The following is a 22784-nucleotide window of genomic DNA, read 5'->3' on the forward strand; positions in this document are numbered from 1 at the left end:
TTTCTGTACAATAAGACAAGCAAGTCAAAGTTGGGCGCACAAAATTTAATCATAACTGTAAGCAAAATGTAAAAAGTATTCACAACGACAAAGAATGAGGACAGATAAATAATTATAACAATTAAGAACAAATTATCTTAATTATCACAATATACATGTGTTGTTCCAACTTCACAAATAACCAATAACATATCAATGTACTGTCAAGTCCAAGTACTAATATGCAATGGATAAAATCAGATAGAAACAAATGCTTTCTATTCTGAAGAGAGAAATTAGATTAGTGGGCAGCACTACATATTTTAAATTGCACAAATGTAACATTTTAACCTGTCATATACTTCATTATTGATATTGTTCTACTTCACCCCTACATGTATTATAAGTACAGATTTTAGTGAATCAGTCTATGTCAACCTACTTTACAAGAGTAAATCTTGGGATCATTTAATCTTCATTGGCTCATAACAATAACGGATATGTGTAGTATTTGGCAATTGTAACAAAACAAAGACAAAAGAAGCAGTGCAAAGGAGTAATAATGCTTTCACAAAACGGTCTGCAAACAAAACATTTCATGAAATTGACAGCTTCGATATTGGTTCAGGGACAGTGAGATCATATTATATTTTCCAGTGTTTTATATAAAAACAGAAGGCAAAATAAAGTCACAGATAAATCCTTCATAAAAGGCCCAACAAAGACCTGTGTGCATGAAGCCATCAAACCTGTCAAGGATGGACTAAGCACAGCTGAAATGCACCACACTATGTAGCTACATACCACAGAGAGTCGTAATAGAGGACTTGTTACAAACTCGCACATTGTAAATTTGGTTTATTACAAAGGTATGCAGATATTAGGTGTTTAGGCAGGACAAATTAAATACTAAATTACTAATCTTGTACCTACTCTAACGTGGTGCATTATACATAACCACACCACTACAAATAGTGCAAATTATCTTTCAACTGTAAGCAAGTAGCAATGGGCCATGGATAGTTGGCGTCTAGATATATTAAAACAAGGCCAACTATGTTTAGGAGTAGAAAGCAATACACACAAATGAACCAGGAGTCTTATAGAGGTTGCTGTGGCTAAATGACCAGTCCTCACCACATCAGTTCAAACCTATTTGCCTTTGGTCAGCTGTAGAGTGTGGACAGTCCGTGGGGGCCGCAACCAGATTATTCCTCACACATAAATCTGGAATTCTGATTAAAAACATAGGATCAACGAGGATTCACAAACTGGCTCAATTAATTACAATTGTAAGTATTGATTTAGTTCATTGTGACCTGTTAAAACCATTTTTGTAAATTTCTTCGTAATTTTAAGATTTTAAAAACTTTGGTACAGTCAGATTAGGAATACAGAGACATTTCTGATCAGAAAGTTTGACAATTTGTAAACAGACAAAACCAAATATAAGAATGAAGAGAAGTAAAGGACTAAAAATCTAATGTCGTGTCACATTGTTTGGAAGTACTTAATGGTTTCTGTGCTACATGTAACAGCACTCCTCCATTGCTTTCTGTTGCAGATTTCTGTGTTGCGTTTTAAGAATTATGCTTCAAAGTATTTTAAGATAAAAAGAAATAATAATATGCAGTAGTTATGTTCTACCAACACATGTTGAAGGCACTCTACATGCATTAATTACAGAGGAATCATCTGGTTGTGTGGCCACATACACACAGTTAAGTCAGTCAAATGTTTCCCACTTCCTACGTAGGTCTTCTACCTTCATTTTTGGAGTAGCAGTGGGCTGGACCATATTGAGCAGGTCCCCAAAAGGATCCTGACTCTTTCTGATTTCTGCCTCAGTTTGAAGTGGTTTGGCAAGTCTGCTCTGGAGCGGGTCAGTCGTAGAGTCCGCCAGACTGGACAGAGAGTGGTTACTGGAGGACTGTGGCAAGGTGGAGGCAGATAGAAGGAAGGCTGAGTGCATGAGTCCATAACTCGGGGACACAGTGGAGCCCCCTGGTGAAGGCTGCCTGAACAGAACAGGGAGTGTCTGGGGAGCGTGCAGACAGGGGCCCAGAGGTGGGGGCCTGTAGGGGGCAGTAAAAGGGTTACTACTGGCTACGGGAGAGTAGTGTATTTGAGGAGGGGTTTGTGGAAGAGGTGAGGCAAATGGGTTGAGTGATATTTGAGGCTGCACTGGAAAGGGAGGCAGCCCTGTTGGGTACGGCCGGGGTGGGAGTATTGGTTTATTTGATGAGAGGGTGCTGTTCTCGGTCTTGTCATTCACTGATGAACTGTTGAGAGGGTCCAAAAGGCTGATCAGATCCAAGCTGTCCTCTGCGGTCTTTGAGGGCTTCAGAAAGTCGATATCTGAAGTCCGGCTCAGGGCTTGTCTGAACTCCTGTCCTCCGGGTGTAGTCCTTCCCTCAGCTGGTTTGGACTTGACTTGAGCCACTGGAGGAGCCAACACGGCCCCCAGCTCCGGTGTCTTCCTCCCCTGTGGCCGAGGAATAGTGATGTTGCTAGTGTTGGTAAGGTCTGGGATATCCTGGCCCAGGGTCAGGATTTCACGACTTGGAGAGGGGGCTTCAGCAAGGGTAACTGAAGGTGGTCTGTCACATGGGGGAGGCACACAGATGGGCAAAGCAGCATCATCTTGCCCCATACTCCAAAGTTTGTTGTACGGGTTGGACAGTTTTAGCCCTGGGAGTGTCCGTGAATGTTCGCCAATGCTCAGGTCCATACGCTGTGAAACAACAAACAAGATTTAGTCTTAAAAGTTAATGCTGTGACAACCTTAAACTTTGAATTTAAATGTTAAACTTATAATTCAAATATTTTATGAAAAACTACTCTGCTCGCACAATAAAAAAAAGAACAAAACAAAAAACAACTACACTGCAAATATCACAAATATTGCATGTTAACTCCTGATGAACAGTTATGTCAGAACACAGTGGTGGAACTCACCTCTTCAGTTTTGTTTTTGCTATAACCTTAAAGTCATTTTGTGAAGCTCAACACTAAACAGTAAAATTACACATTTTTTCCCATATTTATATATAAATACTAAATGTTAATCTAAATGATAACCAAAACCATTTACATCTCTGACCTGATAGGTGAACTTAGATTGCACATCGTCCGTTTCTTTGGGCGTCCTCAAATCTTCCAGACTTTTAGCGAGAGTAATAGGTTGGTTGTCAGGCTCATCTTGACAACCAAAAATATCCCCAAGCAGGTTGATATTGGAGAACTTTTCATTAACTGGACTTGAAGGAGCAGTGTGCCGCTCTGGGCCATTATCATCACCTTCTAGTAACTCCACTTCTTTTAGCGAGTGGTACGGCTGAGCTCTGAAAATAACAATTTCCCATCAGTGATCAATGAAGTATTAAGTTAGTATACATACAGAACCAAACTATAGCTTAAGGTATATACCACACATGCACATGCTCCCTAATAACCATAGAGTGAGTCATAAATTATTAAGTTAGAAAAGAAGTGAGTCACTACATTAAACAGCACAAAGCCAATCAAAGAAATGCATACTGAGGAGACCACTCAAAGGGAGCAGAGAAGAGAAAGCTGTCAGGAAACCCAGAGACAGAGTCCTCATCATACTGGAGCTCATCTCCAGAGGAATCCTCCGACAGAAAGACTGTGTAATGCCGAGTGGGACGCAGAGAGCTACAGTGAGGAGAGAGATAAAAGCACATTTAGAGCTGCACATGGGCAGGCAGAGAGAGAGGGAGGAAACTACAATAGTGAATGCAACTACTTCAGCTCACTAGAGTTAGTACAACAACGTATCAGTAGCACAGTTAGAAAGAAGAGGAAGATGAGATTAATCATAGCATCACTCTTTAACATTAAACAATACATATTTGCATATTGTTTTGTGTATATCAGATAAAGTGTGCTTACAGTGGATCCACAGCAGCCTCCAAACTCACATTACTGCTTGGTCTTTTTAACAACATTGGCGGTCGATTCTGTGGAAAGAGAAGACTTTTCAAAAAGACCACAAGACACACATATTTTAGTCAAAATAGGTAAAAAAAAAAAATCTCAGCAGTTTAAGTAGATTTTGTTGGTAGTCTAAAGGTGTATGCACTAATGCCGCAGTGTGCAAGATTTCAGGCAAAACAATAATAACTCTTTGGAGACAAGCAGGTGGGGCTGACACTCCGCCAGAAAAGCCACACGGTACACCTTTATGTTTTTACATTATTATTACAGCCATGTTGCTCACTCGCATTGTTACCTGTCCAAAGTGCATAGTGATAGGTCTGCGGTCGTCCCAGGTGTGCAGCGGCCCCTCTCTCCTGACAGTTCGAGTAGAAGATGGAAACTCAGAAGTGCCATCGTTGTCTATAACCACTGATCCAGCCGTGGGGAAGCCATTTTCTGCCTGTTCCTGCAAAGGGGAAATGTATGGAGGATAATAAGGGTCTGAGGGGTGGCACTGCAGCGGGACAGGGAGCGAGGCGGTGCGTCGGGGCTGGGTTTGTTATGGATGTTTAAGTTGTTTAGATTTGGGTCAAGGGATGGGCCAGTGTTTTTCATGAACAATGTTAAAATATTTGCCAAGGCTTACAATCTAGGATATCACAATATTGCACATACAGAATTAATATGAGCTAGAATTCATACCTTTTGTTTCAGCCGGCTCTTCACCTCCTTGATGCCCATTTTAGCATGATCTTTAGCCTGTGAAAAACAAAAGGCTTAGTTTGCCTTCTCAAAAAATGATGGGAAGTTTAGATAAAAAAAATAAAAAAAACTCTTACAAATTTATAGACCGTTTTCATAGCTGGGTTTGCTTTAGTCCTCACTGTGTTAATGATTGCACCACCACCTTTCTGTAATAAAATGTGTTGATTAAAATAGAAAGCCCTTCAAAGTACAATTACAAAGTTGTATTCTTCCATTTCTCATTCATCATAATCATTCAAGTTATATAGTCCTAAAACAATTCACTACATAGCTTTACCTTAACAGTAAACAACCATTGGTGGTAGGTCTTGTCACTTCCTGTATATATATATAACAAAAAAAGAAAATAGAGAAGAAATAAATGTGCTGATAACGTACTTCAAATTTTACGCACAAACATACCAGCATATTCTCCCATGTTGATCTCCTCTTCAAAAATGTCATTAAAGCCTTCTCCGGAGTTTAACAGGTCCAAACGGCCATCAATAAACTGCACACACAACCACAGCAAGGATGTATAGGTAAAGGTATAGGATTAAAATATCATAATGCCCTGAAAAGTACAGTATCAACAGTAGTAACAATGTAGTACACCCTTTAAGATATATATAGATAAAGATTTATTTTTGTCACATTTGAATATTTCTAATGATTACACCAGTGAAAGCAGTTTTGAATAACATTTGCTTATGATTTGTTCTTTCCCTTTGCTCTCTAAAGCAGTGTTCTTAGTTCTGCAGACCACTTCAGATATTGCAGAAAAAATATTCTTTTAAGCACAGGAAAAATCAATCAAGAAGGGTGTTCTACTTTTACATTACTGTAATTTATACAGATTGAATTTATACCTGTTTGAATAGTTGCAACTGAATTGCATTCTGAAGAAACTGCTTCATTGCACTTGACCGATGGTTGATAAATGTTTCTTCATTAAAGGTGATTGGCTCTCCCTAAAGCACTGAAGTTAGACATAGCATGGACAATCCAGTGCATTGATTCTGCTGTGGTGTTTTCACTGACCGGCTCAATTTGCAGGGCATTTCTGTAGCTGCCAAATAAAGCGGCTTGGCTCTTCAGAAAGGCTCGCGCCACACCGTCACCTGTTGTTGTTGATACTTTTCTCAGTCGGCTTTTTAGAGAAGAAACCTGACGAATGAATTCTGTTATCACAACACGCTCCTTGGATAAAATAACTGTTGTTGATCAATACAGTGATAATAATGTCTTCACCACATCATTAGGGAGGCTTTGGAGGTCTTCATAAGGCGTTTCCAGTGTGTTAGTGTCCACATTGAGGATCACCACATCATCAAGAGACATTCCCCGAACTTTCTATAGAGTAAAAGGCAAATAGTAAAAAGATTAACTTTAAATACATTAAGAACTCAGATAGACAATAGATAATATCAACCTCCATTAAACTGGAATGCACTCCAATTAGGTAAGGCATTGGGGCACTAAAAAGAGAAACAATTACACATCATTTATAACAGTTGTAAGTGGGTTTTGCATATCAAAGTATAAACATTTTTTGTAGGTTTACAGGACCATTAGATAGGGGGACTGTATGAGTGTTCACAATGCTTAAATTAAGGCAATGCATCTGCACATACCAGCAGTAGTCTAACAGATGTTGAGGCAGAACAGGAATGTAAACATGTTGCCAGTGCATTGGATACAACATGGCAGCTGACCCATGGACACACGCAGTTAACTGGGCAAACAAGGACATAAAAATCTTAAACAAAATGTACTATAAATGAACAGCAAGTTCATTCAAAAAGTAAATACTTACAGTGCTTAGTTTGCTACAACATATGAGGACTCGGCGTTCATAAAGCATACTAGCATAAAGATGGAGCATGTTATTGACATCTACAGCTACAAAATACTCTGTTAAGTTTCTCTGCAAGATAAAAAAAAAAAAGAAATTATTTTTCAGGTCTACATCATTACAGCATATACTGTGTCAATAGTTATGGTAAAATTACTTCTGGATATAACTCACATTTTCTGGTATACTGGGGAGCTCTCTTATATCAGGCACAGTGAAGAAGGAATGCTATTAGACAGAAAGAGAGCTCTGTTATAGATAATGCATTGCAATTGGAAACTGGCATTTGAAGGCTTTGTGGAGTCTGTGGACATATTAGGGCTATATAGACAGAAGAATACTATTCTGACCAAATAGGGGGTGTCAAGTACTCCTATCCATATGACTTTTATATGTAAAGATGCTTGGAAGAAATTCTCACCATGCCGAGATGAACAGGAACTCCAGGCTCTTGGATAGGAAGAGTATGTAATGATACCAGGAGCTCTTGTAGAGGGCTTTCCTGAAACATTTAGAAAGCAATTGGGCATAAACTGTACGTTTCAAGTACTGACTATCTGATACACAGAACTCCGACAGATGAATGTACAGGATGCATTTCTTACCTGGCCTTTGATAGTGTAATCCGCAATAATGTTGAGTAGCTTGTAGAAAACCTCAAACCAAGGCAGGTAGCTGAAAGAAAATTTTTTTTAAACTTTTATTTAACCAAAATAATCTTTTCAAGCAGGTCCTGCCCAAAATGGTTTCTGAAATAACTAAGGAAGCATTGCAAGGATGTCCAATTGTCTTTTATCCCTTGTCGACACAAACCTGAGAATGCAGTAGCAGGTGTGAGCACCTGAGGAGAGACGGCAAAAACCAAATCTCTGTTTGCTCTCAATATCCGTCAACACAAAGGTGAAGTTCTGGCCAACTTGGTTGACTGTTAGACTGCAATATGAAAAAAGCAAAGTAAGTAAAAACAGCTTCTGCAACTCATATTCTCATATTATATAACAGTGCTAAAAAAAAAAAAAGATTTATAATTTTCTTGTGTGGCCATAAAAGTATGTGGTAATTACTTTAATCACAATGTACTTTGAGTCAACATAGTCAGCATCAGAGCAGTAACAATTATGTAATCCTGAGGGAAACAAGAAACACTACCTGTCCATGTTAAAAGGGAAGCAGAACTTGGGTACTGTATGAAGAGTTTCCTGCAAAATAAAAATACATCTGTATGCAATAAATACATAGACATCCCAATTAAGAGATATAAAATGGGTTATGTGTGTGTTCAAACCTTCTCATTATAATCTTCAGGAAACTGCCTGTGGACCACTGGTTCTGTAAGATTTAACAAGGAAATTCACTTTTTTGCAGTTTATAATACCTATGATGATGAATGGTGTTAATATAAATTACAAAAGAGTACCATATTTAGAAAAAAAAAAGCTTACAAATGTGCACATACCATATAAATGACACATATAGTCCTACTGTAATATGACTCCCATAGACCAAAATCTCTAAGATCATATGAATATGAGCAGACAAAAGAGGATGTCACTTACTAGAACCCGGTGTTCCAGAATGGGATACCTCTAGATAAACCTCAAAGGTAGACTCTGGGCTTTCTCTGAAATAAAGTAAAGTAAAGTAAAGTAAAGTAAAGTAAAAATAAAGTAAGCATTTAATACCTTAATTATGAAATTAAGGTATTAAATGCTAACTAAAGATTTATAAAACACTGGACTTTTAGTAGTCTACTACTAGTTAAGACACATTACTGCTGTGTAATAGATTTACATTTTATTGAGGGATTTTAGTTCAATTGCTGCAATTTACTCAAACATTTATAAGAACAAGATGGAGAAAAAACAGCATCACTAAGAGTGTGTATGAATAAGATAGCGCTCCCACAGTCCACAGATCTTGTGTATGACCTGGTTGCCTTTCTATAGTAAATGGATACATGGAAACCATTACAGCAGAGAAACAGAGGAAGCACACGCCTATGTGTCATATTCCAGTTTGTGGTCTGTAAGGGCTACTTTTGTCTTGTTCTGCATCCGGTGGAGAAGAAGGGGCTAACCGCGCACAAGCATCTGACACACTGATAACACGACCATGAGCATTACGGAACATTATATTAGAGCACAGGAGGGGTCATTTAACAGCGCAATACTTTAACAATTCAGAAGAAAAGTCATTGCTTTTGCAGATGTTTTTTTTAGCTTTGTGTCGCAACAAGTCTAGGCCTGGTATGAACAGTTTTCCCAATGACTCACGAAAACAAAGCTAGCGACGAGCTGACACTTCAATTAAAAACATCTTAAGAAAAATATTCTTACTTGATTCGGGACCCCATCATTAAATATTGTCCAGCTATCGCTGGCAGCAGCCGTGAGTGCGCAGCCGCGACTGTCTGGGATGTTTTTCTGGAGCTAACCTGTCACATAGCGGTGCATATCGCCATGGCCATAGTGTACACGCGTAGATCACGCTGCATGCCCCACGGAACTATGGGAATTGTAGTATTTCTAAGATAGCATGAGAGACCATGGCAATGCTTCGCAATAGTTTCAAAACGACATCACCCACAAGCCACTACCCAAAAAAACAAATCGATCGTGTGATAGATCCGTGGATACGCTACACGGGGCTCTTGAAAAGTCTGTTTTACTGTTAGGGTTAGTTTTCACTTCACGTTCATGATCATTTTAAATTAAAGTAACAATAGCGTAGGCTTATGGGGGAAAAAAAAAATCTCTGTCAGGAAGTGACCCATCCTAGACTGGACAACACCATACTGGTATTTTGTGAACAAAACCAAATAAGCCTTTCATAGATACTCTTTAAATTAAGAGATCCGTGTGCAAAATTATTCACAAACATTGTGTTAGGCTCAAGTAGACGAGAACACAATCTTGAGTCAAATGTTACTCTTAAAAGTAAGCTGTATCATAAAAAAGCTGTATCTTCTGAATTTAAAAATCTGCATTTAAAATGTAATCTGTTCCGAATAAAAAGTAAAAGCAGGCTATTTCACAGATTTCTGAGAACTATTAAAAAGTTATGATCTTGAAGAATTGTGCTGGCAGTTGAATTAATGATAAATAAAAGCAACTGAATCAATTTCTTTATTTTAAAGCTGAGAATTGAACTTAAAATCTTTCAGCATTCATCGTGACTGTCAAGAATAACAGAAAGTGTCAAACCACAAAGAAAAGAAACCCATGATTTTTCTATGATTAAAATGCTGCTATTTCCATAGACCAAAGTTTTCACTCTCCACACATTTTCATAATCCAGATTTAGATTTTGTCACCCATATTCAAATGACGAGTTAAACTAAAACTAAACTGCATGTTTGAGAAGATTGAGAAAGACCATCTGATCAAATGCTGAGGTGTGTGGTCCACTTAGACCTGCAGAGTTAGTTGTCAAATTTGAACAACATAAAGCACACATTTTACATACATTTTAGGTTGTTTTTAACAGTTCACCTCATTAAAACATTAAACACACTGTTTTAGAGAAATTGGCAATCAAAATGTTAAAAAAGGATTTTGGCTCAACTTGCCTCTCAACTGGGATAAATTGAGCCAGATCTTAGGGTAAATTTAACCACCAGATTAAAGTGTGACCTGTGGACTAAAATTAATAAAACTGTGTTAAAGTGTTAATTTTTACCTAAAAGGTACAAATATTAAGCATCTAAATATAACTAATTATTTCAATTAATTCGTGTTTCCCAAACTCAGACACTTCAAGTTAACCTGTAAAAACTATAAAAGTATTAATTTATTTTGAAATATAATTTTCTTGCTATTATTTCGTGTGGGAGCTGGGGTGGATCAACCACACAGTGACCGGCTCAATTTACCCCAAAGTAACTCTTTTGGATAAATTAAGTTATTTTTTTTAGGAAATAAATTTACCTAAACTGTTGCAAAACAACCAATATGAGAAAACAAAATTGCTCAAATTAAATTTTAAACAGTTGTTTTTGTGAAAATGACAGGTTTTTTTTTCTATAAGTGACTAATTACTTCAGCACTGAAAGTACTTTCATGCAAAAAATGTAAATAGCCTATGAGTGTGTGTGTGTGTGTGGGGGGGGGGGGGGGGTGCGTTTGTGTGTGTGTTGTGTGTGTGATGTTTGTGTGTGGTGTGTTTGTTTGTGTGAGTGTATGGTGTGTTTGTGTGTGGTGTGTGTGTGTGTATTTGTATGTGTGTGTGTGGTGTGTATGTGTGTGGTGTGTTTGTATTTGTGTAGTGTGTTTGCGTGTGTGTATGGTGTGTACGTGTGTTTGTGTGTGTATTGGGTTTGTGTGGGGTGTGTGTGTGGGGGGGGGGTGTTTGTATGTGTGTGGTGTGTTTGTGTGTGTGGTGTGTTGGGGTGTATTTGTGTGTGTGTGGTGTGTGTGTGGTGTGTTTGTGTGTGGGGTGTGTTTGTATGTGTGTGGTGTGTTTGTGTGTGTGGTGTGTTGGTGTGTATTTGTGTGTGTGTGTGGGGTGTGTGTGTGGTGTGTTTGTGTGTGGGGTGTGTTTGTATGTGTGTGGTGTGTTGGGGTGTGTGTGTGTGGTGTGTTTGTGTGTGTGTATGGGTGTTTATGTGTGTGTTGTGTGTGTGATGTTTGTGTGTGGTGTGTTTGTTTGTGTGAGTGTATGGTGTGTTTGTGTGTGGTGTGTGTGTGTGGATGGTATGTGTGTGGTGTGTTTGTGTGTATTTGTATGTATGTGTGTGGTGTGTATGTGTGTGGTGTGTTTGTATTTGTGTAGTGTGTTTGCGTGTGTGTATGGTGTGTGTGTGGGGGGGGGGTGTGGGGGTGTGTGTGTGTGTGTGCGTGCGTTCGCGCGCACTTCTGCGCCTGGATTAACTATCCATTTGTCAATAACTTCTATGTATGAACCAAACTAACTCAAATGTCTGTAGATTTGTGTGTTTACAGTATAAAGTGTGTAAAGTTTGGCACGTCCAATCCAGATTGGCCCCGGCAGAGAGGGGCGTGAGCGTGATGTCTGACCTACATTAGTGGCTTTTTTACGTGTTCGTGAGTTAAAGTTTTCGTTTCAGATCATTCTTGAGACTTCAGTAGCCTCGTGGCAGCAGAAGCAGAAGAAGCAGCAGAAGCAGCAGCGGCAGAGGCATCAGTCACGCTCACGCTCCCGCAGGCGCGCACTCGGAGGTGGGGAGGGGGACTGCTGCCTGTCGATGTTAAAAGTTGCACAACAACAAGAACCAATGTGACTTGTTGGAACGTTTCAGGCACGGCTAACTTTGCGTCTTCTTGGGGTAAGTGACATGGTTTGTAAGTAATAACCTAAATCTTGTAAATCAGTTAGCGTTATAATGAACTATTTGTTTTTTCCAGCTGGTTGGTAGAATATCTCTTGTGTGGAAAGGCTACATCGACCTCTCCGAGGTGTAGCCTACAATGTGTTGTTTACTATTTTTGAATACCGTGGGGCTATCCACAGCTAGCTGCTGTTAGCCTTCTACTTCGAGCAACGTGAGCAACGTGAGCGACATATGGAAATGATATTTCTGTGCCACGAACGGAAACTAAACTGTTACAGTCTATCAATCTAATCTCTGTTTTTCGTACCTTTCCGCCGCTACAGTTGCCGCCTGTGTTTTAAACATGAAGGACAGAAGGACTATAGTTTTTAGACAGGCTGCTGATATCTGTTGAACTAAACTGAGACAATCTGCCTGTTTGTTTTACATTAGTCTGTGTGCTCTTCTCTGACATGTTGGTCTAAAATGCTGCTGGTAGCTTCAGATAGGCCAGATAGTTTGAGTGTTATGTTATATGTGAATAGATAGACTATTACACATTTATACGAGAAGGGAATTGGGCCCAGGTGGTGGTTCCAGTGCAGTGCATGAAAACAACTCGTGTCTATGAGTGTAAACTCTAAGTGAACATGTGCATCAGAGCAGGATGGGGGCAAGAGCAGTGCTGAGGCGGTGCTGGTTATGAGGATGCCTGGGCATGCAAGGTCAAATAACTGGCTAAAATTAGTCACGTGTCATCTGTGACAGGGAGCCCTGTTTGGCCTAGGCAGCTGGTTAGTGTCCACACTGCAGGAAGCCATGTCTTCACACATGTCTGCAAAGCCTATTTGACTACTGCTACTTTGAATGGGTTATTTAAGAACAAAGTTATAAATGCTATGACAAAAAATGGCTTCAATATCAAGTTATGCTTCAATATACTGAAACCAAAAATATTGAAATATTTAATAATGTATTGATTTACCACATAAAGCATAATGTGCATTGTCCCTTCAAATAAAGGCTAACTAAACTAAAATAATTCTGAAAATTTTCCTTTGAAAAAAAAAATCACATTCACAATTTCTATGTTGCAATTTTTGTGAAAAAGTTATCTTTGACTGAGCAGAGCTGCGTTCAAGAGAAAATTTGTGAAACATGATGGTGATTTTACAAAAAAAAAGCATATCATCGCAGGAGCAAGATCACAATTAGATTTTTATCACCATATTGCCCAGCCCTATGTGAAGGCAGCTAAATGACTTGGCAGGATGTCTCCTGTCTAATGTTGTTTTGATTCAGAGAACAGAGAGCGTGATGTCGATTTTAACACAGTGCAGCCATTTCTAACAGACAAAGCCAACGGCACCTTAAAATAGGTTTTAATTTTAGTGATATAGTTACTACTATACTATTACTATATGATAAAGATATGTCAAATCAGTGCAAATATTTAACTGTGTAATTAAGAATTTGTGGATTTATGACATCTAGGCCCATCACGATAAAGAATTTTGAAGCATGATATATTGCTACAGAGTAATATTGTGATAAATGATAATATTGAAAGTACTTTATGCCATTGACATGATAAAACCAATAATTAGTCCTGGAGGTTACTTCTTTATTCCTCAACAGCTCAAATCTTAGCGTATTACATAAAAAAACCAGAAACCTCCCCACCATTACAACAAAAAATATGCACATGATAGTGTGCCTCTAAAAGATTGTTCCAGCTTTCATATATTGAATGATAAGTCATAGTGATTATGGTCACAGGCTTAATGGCATCTGCATCAGTGTAACTCATTCAGGCCAAGCTTCTCTAAACGCAGCTACAACACATGGAAACTCATTACATATTGTCTGTTGCGGGGTCAATGATGGGACTAGAATCCTTATGTTAGTCCTCTTTACAGGTGCTAACTGCTCCTCACCTGACAGGTGTATAAATAAATATCATAACTACATCACTGCATGACTTATATTCATAAAAGATTAAAAATGGAAGTCAGTATTTTGGCCGTGATGTTTCCTAAACAATTGGCTTGTTTGTGCCACAACTTTGGCGTGAATAACATTTTCCTGATCATATGATGCAGTGTAAACAGTGCTGCAGCACAGTGCACATTATCTGAACTAGCCACCCTTATGTACAGAGCCTGCATTGTTCTTGTAGTGTAACCTAAAGCCTGGCAGGAAGCCCAATTGGCATTGCTAAAATGTTAATGGCTTGCGGTGGAGCTGAGTAGGTTAAGATGAGTGCAAGTTTGCACATGTGCCACAGTTAGTGCTGACTCAACGTTGCCATGCAGCTTGGAGTGCAAGTGCACAGAGCTACTGAAGAATAAACAGGTTGGAAGCAACTTTTAGGAAGATTCTTAGAGTACTGGGTTTTCAAAACATACTGAGTGAACACAAGTAAGACTGCTGCAGATGAAAATTGCAAAAATCACACTGGAATGACTCAACAGGTCACAAGAACAGAGTGGCTGAAATCACATTGTATGAGATAATGAGACTGTTGAGTAAAGAGTACACATAGGCCATTACTGTCTGTTATCTCTATAGGCAGGTAGCACCGAAAACAATTATAAAACATTACATAAAAGACAGCACAAAAAGCCAACTAAAAGTGCTGTCAAACCTGGTTCTTCTTCTTATCCAAATTTTAAATGTGTTTTGAATGTAACTTGTAGATTCGCTTATTGATGATTAGATACATGAAAAAATCCTGGCAGCATTTAGTGACATATAAGGTCTTGTATATCAAACATCACTGTGCCTTTGATCCTTTTGACATGATTTTATTTTTCACATCAGTAACTCAACATGCCAAATCCATTTTAAGTATTATTGGATGTGAGACTTAATGATTAGCCTCACTTTTCCTCGTCATTTACAGTTCTTAACTGTCCTTACCATGCATCATTCAAAGCAGTAATATTTTCCATCAATTGTGTTTATATTTTATTACCCAAATTAACTGGTTATTGGGCTTTACACAATGTGTGTTTTGTTTATAGTGACATTATGACCTCTTACCATATTATTTTCTGTTGAAATAGTGAGAATTTCTTGGAGGTGATGCCACCATGGAAGCGCAGAGGAATGAGGCCACGTTAGAAAAACACAAGCCATTATACAAGATACAGGAGGATCAGGTAGAGCTTACAATGAATAATCCTGTGCACAACTGGTTTATCATATTACTCAAATGTCATTTTTTAATACACAGAAAAATGTGCCAAGCTGCACATATTGTTGCACTCTTGCAAACTTTCGTATTGAAAAGAAGATTGGCCGTGGTCAGTTCAGTGAGGTCTACAAAGCTACATATCTGCTGGAAGGACAACTAGTTGCACTCAAAAAAGTTCAGGTACTAAATAAATCCATAATAACTTACCTAACTTAACAAATTGAACCCACCAATGTCATTAAGTAGACTGTAATGTACTATAGAACAAATTAACATGTAGTTCAAACATAACTCACTGGATTGCAGTGTTTTTTATTACACGGTGCATTACAGTGCACTTAATGAGGTAGTGCATTTTATAAGTAAAATTGAGTGTGACTTGATGTCAGACAATACACTAATTTTATATATGTGGCCCAGCAGATCTTTGAGATGATGGATGCCAAAGCTCGTCAGGACTGCATAAAAGAAATAGATTTACTTAAGGTAAACTTTGATTTATTCATCGACACTTTTAATTGTTATATGTACTTACATTTGTTTTGTTTCCTTTTAGCAACTTAATCATCCAAATGTAATCAAGTACCTAGACTCATTTATTGAAGATAATGAACTCAACATTGTTCTGGAGCTGGCTGATGCTGGTGATCTATCCCAAATGATTAAGGTTTGGAATACTGTATACACTTGTATGCTACACGTGTTATGCTACAGGTGTTCAAAATAGACTCGTAACTCCTCTGGGCACTCTACAGTATTTCAAAAAGAAGCGACGACTGATTCCAGAGAGAACAATATGGAAATATTTTGTGCAACTATGCAGCGCTCTGGAGCATATGCATTCACGTAGAGTAATGCACAGAGGTAAGCAGATACTCTTTCCACTACTATGGCTCTTGTCTCTATTTAATTCTATCTGAAATCATTTTAATTGTGAAGATTATACATTGTGTTTCAGATATCAAACCAGCCAATGTGTTCATAACAGCCACTGGAGAAGTAAAGTTGGGAGATCTTGGATTAGGACGCTTCTTTAGCTCAAAAACCACTGCAGCGCACTCCTTGGGTAAAATCTTACTCAGCACAATCCTGAATATAGAAAAAAGTTACATTTAAAAAGAACAACGATTATTATAAATCTTTTTTGACTTAGTTGGGACGCCATACTACATGTCTCCAGAACGGATCCATGAGAATGGATATAATTTTAAATCAGACATCTGGTCCTTGGGATGTCTTCTATATGAGGCAAGTTTTATATGATTTTTTTCATGACATTTGGTGTTTCATGTGAAACATTGTATAAATGTGTTACATCTGCTGTCATGAATAGAAAACCTTGTGAACCAATTGAAGTACTCTGCTTTTGTCAGATTTTTGTGATTTATACAGTCTGACATATACATTGTGTCCACTTGTCCAGATGGCTGCACTGCAGAGTCCTTTTTATGGGGACAAGATGAATCTCCTGTCCCTCTGCCAGAAGATAGAACAGTGTGATTATCCTCCTCTCCCAGCTGATCACTACTCTGAGAAGGTTGGTTTACTAACAAGGAATATTAGAACTTAAATGTGACAGTTGACCCAGTTCTGCGAGTTAGTATAAGCTCTTCTATAGCTGATTTGTTGTACTGTGCAACACAAACCAAGTGTGCCAAACAGAATGCTTTCAGTGGACTACGTTGATTTAGTTAAGGATTGTTACACAATATTCTCAGATTAATTCTGTTTCAATACTGCTTGCAGCTGAGAGACCTGGTTGGCATGTGCATCAATCCAGACCCAGACCAGAGACCGGACATTGTCTTTGTGATGCAATTTGCCAAACAGATGCACGTGTGGACTTCAAGCACCTGAACAGTATCTCCCCTTTTGGGCACAATTGCTTAAGGACCTCAAAACCACTGGACATAAGCTATGTCTCTCTCTACAGAAAACATACCTTTATTTGAACCCTTTTCCAGAGCTCAAGAACACACCACAAAAACTGTACAAGTGTGATCTATTCAAAGCTGTTGCAGCTCTGTCATGGAGGACTGAGCTGCTGGAAGGAAGTTCACCAAGGGTGTTCAGTATGCCCTTTTATTTTCGGTTCTCTGATTAAAGTTGTGTTTGATGTCAGGTTTGCGTTATATTTGTTTTTGCATAACTCCACCAGAATTGCATTCCAAAGATAATTCATGTGTTACTAGAAGCTATTGAATGAGATACTCACATTACATGAGGTTCATGCCTCACTAATAAGGGGTCCTTTAGTGTATTTGTGTTGTGAAGATAAGTTTTCATTACATGTGTTCACATGTAATGCAGAAATAATCAAAGCTATTGTCCAGGAAGTAAGGATTTATTACTTTGATTTTATTAGGCATATCATGGTGGTTATGTTCCTTAAATATAATTTTAAAAATCAGTGTTATGTGATGCTTGATAGATTTAATCTACATTTCTCTATGCCTGTATAGACCTCGGTCACTGTGAAACACGCCTTGTTAACAAGATGCTGTGAAATACTTTTGTTTCTTCTGTTAAGTCCTGTACATAAGATGTACTCTTTACAAAGTGTTATCAGCCACTTACTGTACTTATTGAATTGTGACCTTGCCTCAATTTGCCTTTGTTACAAACTTGTATTTTACTATGCAATATGAATAACATTTATGTGGAGGAAAGTCTCTTTCTTTGTAACACACCACATTAACAGTACAGTGCAGTTAAATGACAACATCTGTTTGTAAGTACAATAGGATGAGATGTAAAGATGAAACCAGAAGTTTATATAAAACAAACAGACATCTGAAGATGCACTTTTTAAACAATTGGACACTTTTATTGCAACACAAAATGTATCTTAAGAAGTTAAAGGAAAAGAATCTTGGATAAATGCTTGATTGTTCAGGAGGTGTCCATGGTCTGAATGGTCTCTTCAACCACCTCCAGATCCAAAGGGGCCACAACTTTGGTCAACACACCAGTTGTACCCCTCTTGTATTTGTAGTCTCCAGTCCTGCACAGGAACACATTTAAAAATAAATCACATTCTGAAAACAAAAGGCAGGGTTAATGTTAATGTTCACAGCACACAAAATCAGAGTTCACACAGCCCAACAGTTAAACGTATCACTACAAGCACACTACTAAAAATGTATTTCTGTACTCACTGCCGCATGGCTTCAAGCTCATTTACTCTTAGTACAAAATAGGTAACAAGACAATAAGTCACTCTCCAAGTCAAGAACTTCAGTTAAACCTCTGTACTTGTCGAGAATAACATTACTTCACTGGTCCATACCTGACACCCTTCTTGTTGGCCTCATCATGAGGTCGCAGGTAGTCCACTTTGCTCTTGCTGATCACACAAAGATCGATATTGCTGCCAGAGCCCAGATCATTAAAGATTCCAGCAGCAATGGCATCACGCACCAGCTGCTTGGCCTCCTCCTCCTGTAAATAGTTCAACAAGTTTAACATGAGTAATTTAAATCTGAATATGCTTCCTTTACAAAATTCAAAGAAAATATACCTCCATGTCCGGCTTATAGCGGTCCTCAAACACTGCCATAGCAGCAAGAGACCCAGACCCTAAAATGAAAGCAGGAAAAGGCATGAGGCTAAAGTCATACTGTCAAGTCTAAATTGAATGAAGAGACAGATACCCATGGTGACATAGGGCAGTTTGTCTGTGGAGCCATGAGGATAGATGCTGTAGAGATGTGGACCGTTGCAGTCAATCCCACCCAAAACCAGAGCGGCCCCAATGTAGCCCTGATACCTAGAACACAGCAGACAAAAATTGTAATTTTTTTCCCTTTATATTTGTATCAGGCATTTTCACTATTTACATTTTATTCACTCTTCAAATTGTTTAAATGTTATAATTGCTAAAATAGATTCTTTTTACAATTCAATTTGGTAATGGTAGACTACCTAAAGAGCATCTGCTTGAGCATGCGATTGGCTGTGGCTACTCGAGGCAGTCTGCCAGTGGAAAGCGCATGGAGCTCGAGGTTAGAGGAGATGAGCTGAGTGGTCATCTCTGTGTCAGCTGCTGTCCCTGCACCACAGCAGCTGGAATATCAAAAATGCATGAAGATAAACACATTACATTATTGGAGGCAAATTAAAACATTAGAAACATAGAAAACAATGAATGTTACTTACTAAATATTGGGGGAGATGTAGTGGATTTTTGAACAGTTCTTGTCTGCCACTACCATGCCCTCAGTGGCTCTTGTGTCTGCACCAAGGACAACACCACCCTGAAGAAAAAGACAAAACATTCAAGTGTAAATATGACATAAGAAAAATACGATATTTCTACTATTCTGCATGCACTTCTGGGAAAGAGAAATGTTCCAAAAACTTTTCATCTTTCTTTTAGGAATTTAAAAAAATTGACGAAGAGAATCAATTACATATACTTTATGAGTGGGCCCTGCCAGAATACAAACTGACTTCCTCCAATCCACCAACTACTTAAACGTAGCAAATTTGTAATCAAATACATTTTTCCATAAAACGGTAACATTTTTCTGTAAGTGACCCTAATACTCAATATTACGCACAGACTGAATGTTCTCCCAGTTTCAACTTACTGTTATAAACAACATTTTGAGGCCTTTTTTCCTCATTGAAAAGATGCAGACCTTATTTTCAATCATTCTGAAAAAACCTGGATAGCACTGTAAGCAACCACATGAAGCACTCCACAGACCAATCTCCTCCAAGAATCACCATCAGCGCATTGGTTAGGGTTGGTTTTGCTGGTTGGTAACCGACTGTTCCACTTGTTTGAGAGTAATATGTGTGTTTTATGTTCTCAAAGTAATAACCAAGCCAATCTGTGTAAACATCTGTCTGTCCTCATCAAGCCCTAGTGTTTAGTTATGGAGAGGACTACAGTCCTCCAGTTGTGACTGACGGTCGAGAAAAAGCATCATAAAATCAAGTTACCTGTCCCTTGTTTATGAAAAACAAATTACTAAATTAGTTGATTAGTTGATGTGTTGCTTGGTGGTGAACAAGTAATCTACCTTAAAAACAATTCCACAAATGGTGGTTCCGGTCTTGCGAGCTGATGGCAAACTGCACCCAACTTTGTTAGCCTCTCCTTCTATGAGAGCATTTCTAGAAAAACAAAAAAACAAAACATAGAACACAAAAACGAAGAAAAGACAAGAGCCTTAAAAACACAATTTGCTAACATTTTAAAAAAATATTCCAAATGATTATTCATAACATTATGCATATACAGTGAGGTATGTGTATTCGAACAATGCACATAGTATAAGAGAAATATACATTTACATAGTATAAAAAGGAATTTCACCTTGCGGATGAATTAAAGTAATTCTAAACGTATTTTACAATGTTTCAGCGCTTTTAGTGTTAAATTCAGATCATTTCAGAATTTCAGATAAATTCAGAACATGTGGCTTTAGCGTAGCGGTGTGAGTCAAAATAACACGATTTACCAACAAGAACCAGACGACAAGAAATTTTAGTTTATTTAAAAAAAAAACTTATGTACAGAAAAATAAAACATAGCTTTTGTTAACGTGTGATGTGACTGAATGTCCCTTTAGCTGGAAAAGTAAATGGTGAATTGCCTGAGTCATTGTATGGTAGCCATTGATGTCTCAACACTAGCATCTTCAGAAAATACTAATTATAAGAGATCCTAACAATCGCACTATGTCAAAGTTAATTCAACACATTATTACATCGTTGCGTTTTACTTTATTAAAAAGAAATAACTCACCTTCTGCAGTTTTCGAAACTGAAACCTCCCTGAGGAGGCCGGTTGACTGTCAGCGTCGCCATCTTGAATAAAGTCTGTTTCCCGGAAGTGGCGGAAGTTACTCAAATTTTACTCAGACTTTTAACAAGCAAAACATTATCACCTTAAATGCTACAAAATAAAACCTTTTCTACTATTAACAGGTCAACATTCATTTCCATTAATTTTAGTTTTATTTTAGGCTAATGAATAGTTATTATTATTATTATTATTATTATTATTATTATTATTATTATTATTATTATTATTATTATTGTTATTATCATTATTATTATCATTATTGTTGTTGTTGTTGTTGTTGTTTATAATTCAAATATACAGAGAGGGTTAAGCATTTACATTCACAGAACAAGTGCAATATTTTCATAATGTATTAAACAAAAGTATGTCATTCCTAAAGATTTGGAGTAGGAGCAGTCCCACAATACATGGGCGATGGTTTCTTCAGTGCGATGACAGAATGGGCAAAGAAGATCTACTTTAAGTGAAAAGTTGAAATGACATCATTAACAGGGTAACATTTATGCAGGATGCTCAGGCACACCTCACGCATCTTATTAGTTACTAAATATTTCCAAGGCCAAACATAGTTCCAGTTAATGTAAGTAAATGTTCCAAACAAAAACAGAACCTGGTTTATTGATGGCTTCCCTTATGATAAGTTCTCTTATGCATTTGTTATTTGTTTCAAAGCTCAGAGTTACCAATAAGCATCTTGCCTTTAGGTGGATCATCATTAGCAGTGTGTTCATAGGTAGGCATCAGCATTTTCATATCAGAATGGATTGCGTCAAAAACAATGGCATATTCTCTTGGCATTACTGGAAAATTGTAAACATTGAGAAATTCTCTGTAGAAATAGGTCATGCTTTCTTTGTTAAATACTTGGTGTACATGGATAATACCATAGTCAACCCACATTTTGAAGAAAAGAGTTTTGTGCTTAAAACATATATCCTTGCCATTCCATATGCATAATTTGTGTGGTGAGAAGTTGTGTTTATGTACTAAAGACCAACATAACAATAATTGTTTGTGAAAGTTAGAGTTTAACTGGAAGTCTATCAGTGCTGTAGTTACATCTCAGAGTAAAGTTTAAATTTCCTAATGCTTTGAATACATGTGACGAAATGAAGTTCCATAAAGAATTTGGGTTCAATAAGAATCTTTTGATCCATTTAATTTTGAAAGAAGAACATAGAGTGTGAAATTCAAGTACATTCAATCCATCATCACTTAATTTATTGATCATTACATTTTTTTTTCTAATGAGGTGTGCTTTTGTCTTTCAGATGAAATCGAATACAATTTTGTTCACTTGTGCATTTATGTTATTGGATGCATCAAGGGCAGAGCTGGCATAAATTATACTAGACAGGCCTTCTTTGTAAAATAAGATTCTACCTGAGAGCGATAATATTACATTTAGTTTGAATTCTTTGGATGGGGGGGGTTAAGGTTTTCACTTTGTCTTTTGTCTTCTTCTTTTACAATGGTAACACCCAGGCATTTCACTTTTTGTTTCACAGGAATCCCAGATATTTGTAAGGCATTACAAGATTTGATGGGAAATAGTTCACATTTTGAAAGATTTAATTTATGCCCTGAAGCTAAGGAGAATGTGGTTAATAGCATAGTTTACCTGAGAAAAATCTTTTTTCTTTTTTTTTTTAAGTGTGATGTCAAGCTGACTTAAACATATTTCTCTTCCTTCAATGGATACTCCTTTAAGAGCAGTATTCTTAACATAACTGGCTGAACTTTGTATAGGTAATAGAAATAAGAAGGCAGAAATTAAGAAATTAAGCTTTCTGTATGGATCTTGTTATTAGGTTTTTATTTGTTGTGTCAAAATAAGAAGACCCATGTGACTGAGCTTTGTAACAGTTTATGTCAAGGTCAGGTCAATCATGCCTCTAATGAAGAGTTGTTTGGATCAGATAGGGCCACTCTACACAAAAGGTTAATGCATTACGTTGATTAATTGTTTTGTAATAGC

The 22784-nt window shown here is 37.7% G+C and overlaps 3 protein-coding genes across 4 annotated transcripts; 1 reads left to right on the plus strand and 2 right to left on the minus strand.

Annotated features, from left to right (window-relative positions):
* Positions 1 to 25: 25 nt before the first annotated feature.
* On the minus strand, positions 26 to 9019 carry dennd1a (DENN/MADD domain containing 1A). 2 transcript variants are annotated; one of them, XM_033989481.2, is made up of 23 exons: positions 8857 to 9003; positions 8077 to 8141; positions 7806 to 7849; positions 7670 to 7719; positions 7334 to 7453; positions 7126 to 7195; positions 6942 to 7022; positions 6695 to 6748; positions 6482 to 6592; positions 6300 to 6400; positions 6098 to 6143; positions 5917 to 6018; positions 5707 to 5832; positions 5535 to 5636; positions 5089 to 5176; positions 4964 to 5004; positions 4761 to 4832; positions 4624 to 4680; positions 4235 to 4387; positions 3895 to 3962; positions 3520 to 3657; positions 3083 to 3323; positions 32 to 2713 (listed from the first exon to the last, which is right to left on the minus strand). In XM_033989481.2, the coding sequence occupies exons 1-23, from the start codon at positions 8874 to 8876 to the stop codon at positions 1706 to 1708; spliced, it is 2958 nt and encodes a 985-aa protein (XP_033845372.1). In that variant the 5' UTR covers positions 8877 to 9003; the 3' UTR covers positions 32 to 1705. The 2 variants fall into 2 exon arrangements, with proteins under 2 accessions (XP_033845371.1, XP_033845372.1); XM_033989480.2 differs by lacking the exon at positions 3520 to 3657 and having other exon boundaries at positions 26 to 2713; positions 8857 to 9019.
* A 2590-nt stretch (positions 9020 to 11609) lies between these two features.
* nek6 (NIMA-related kinase 6) lies at positions 11610 to 17595 on the plus strand. Its single transcript, XM_033989364.2, has 10 exons — positions 11610 to 11804; positions 14858 to 14953; positions 15028 to 15168; positions 15412 to 15474; positions 15545 to 15655; positions 15744 to 15852; positions 15947 to 16054; positions 16142 to 16236; positions 16412 to 16525; positions 16735 to 17595. Exons 2-10 carry the CDS (start codon positions 14885 to 14887, stop codon positions 16843 to 16845), a joined length of 921 nt encoding a protein of 306 aa, XP_033845255.1. The 5' UTR covers positions 11610 to 11804; positions 14858 to 14884; the 3' UTR covers positions 16846 to 17595.
* Positions 17596 to 17788: 193 nt separating this feature from the next.
* psmb7 (proteasome 20S subunit beta 7) lies at positions 17789 to 20841 on the minus strand. The gene is made up of 8 exons (XM_033989365.2): positions 20747 to 20841; positions 20019 to 20112; positions 19147 to 19244; positions 18913 to 19053; positions 18642 to 18757; positions 18509 to 18567; positions 18278 to 18429; positions 17789 to 17992 (listed from the first exon to the last, which is right to left on the minus strand). The coding sequence occupies exons 1-8, from the start codon at positions 20806 to 20808 to the stop codon at positions 17881 to 17883; spliced, it is 834 nt and encodes a 277-aa protein (XP_033845256.1). The 5' UTR covers positions 20809 to 20841; the 3' UTR covers positions 17789 to 17880.
* Positions 20842 to 22784: the final 1943 nt, after the last annotated feature.

This window comes from Periophthalmus magnuspinnatus, chromosome 23 (assembly GCF_009829125.3).
Source record: "Periophthalmus magnuspinnatus isolate fPerMag1 chromosome 23, fPerMag1.2.pri, whole genome shotgun sequence".
Classification (NCBI taxonomy): domain Eukaryota; kingdom Metazoa; phylum Chordata; class Actinopteri; order Gobiiformes; family Gobiidae; genus Periophthalmus; species Periophthalmus magnuspinnatus.

Bases quoted from the DNA above. Each gene is read 5' to 3' on its own strand.
- dennd1a (XM_033989481.2), bottom strand. From the start codon at position 8,876: ATGATGGGGTCCCGAATCAA. The intron at 5,833-5,916 runs GTGAAGACATTA...TTCATTCGTCAG, and splicing joins AAAGCCTCCCTAATGATGTG to GTTTCTTCTCTAAAAAGCCG. The intron at 4,388-4,623 runs GTATGAATTCTA...TCCCCTTTGCAG, and splicing joins AGAGCCGGCTGAAACAAAAG to GAACAGGCAGAAAATGGCTT.
- psmb7 (XM_033989365.2), bottom strand. From the start codon at position 20,808: ATGGCGACGCTGACAGTCAACCGGCCTCCTCAGGGAGGTTTCAGTTTC. The intron at 20,113-20,746 runs GTGAGTTATTTC...TTGTTTTTCTAG, and splicing joins AGTTTCGAAAACTGCAGAAG to AAATGCTCTCATAGAAGGAG. The intron at 17,993-18,277 runs GTATGGACCAGT...GTTCCTGTGCAG, and splicing joins GCCAACAAGAAGGGTGTCAG to GACTGGAGACTACAAATACA.
- nek6 (XM_033989364.2), top strand. From the start codon at position 14,885: ATGGAAGCGCAGAGGAATGAGGCCACGTTAGAAAAACACAAGCCATTA. The intron at 14,954-15,027 runs GTAGAGCTTACA...TTTAATACACAG, and splicing joins ACAAGATACAGGAGGATCAG to AAAAATGTGCCAAGCTGCAC. The intron at 15,169-15,411 runs GTACTAAATAAA...GTGGCCCAGCAG, and splicing joins TTGCACTCAAAAAAGTTCAG to ATCTTTGAGATGATGGATGC.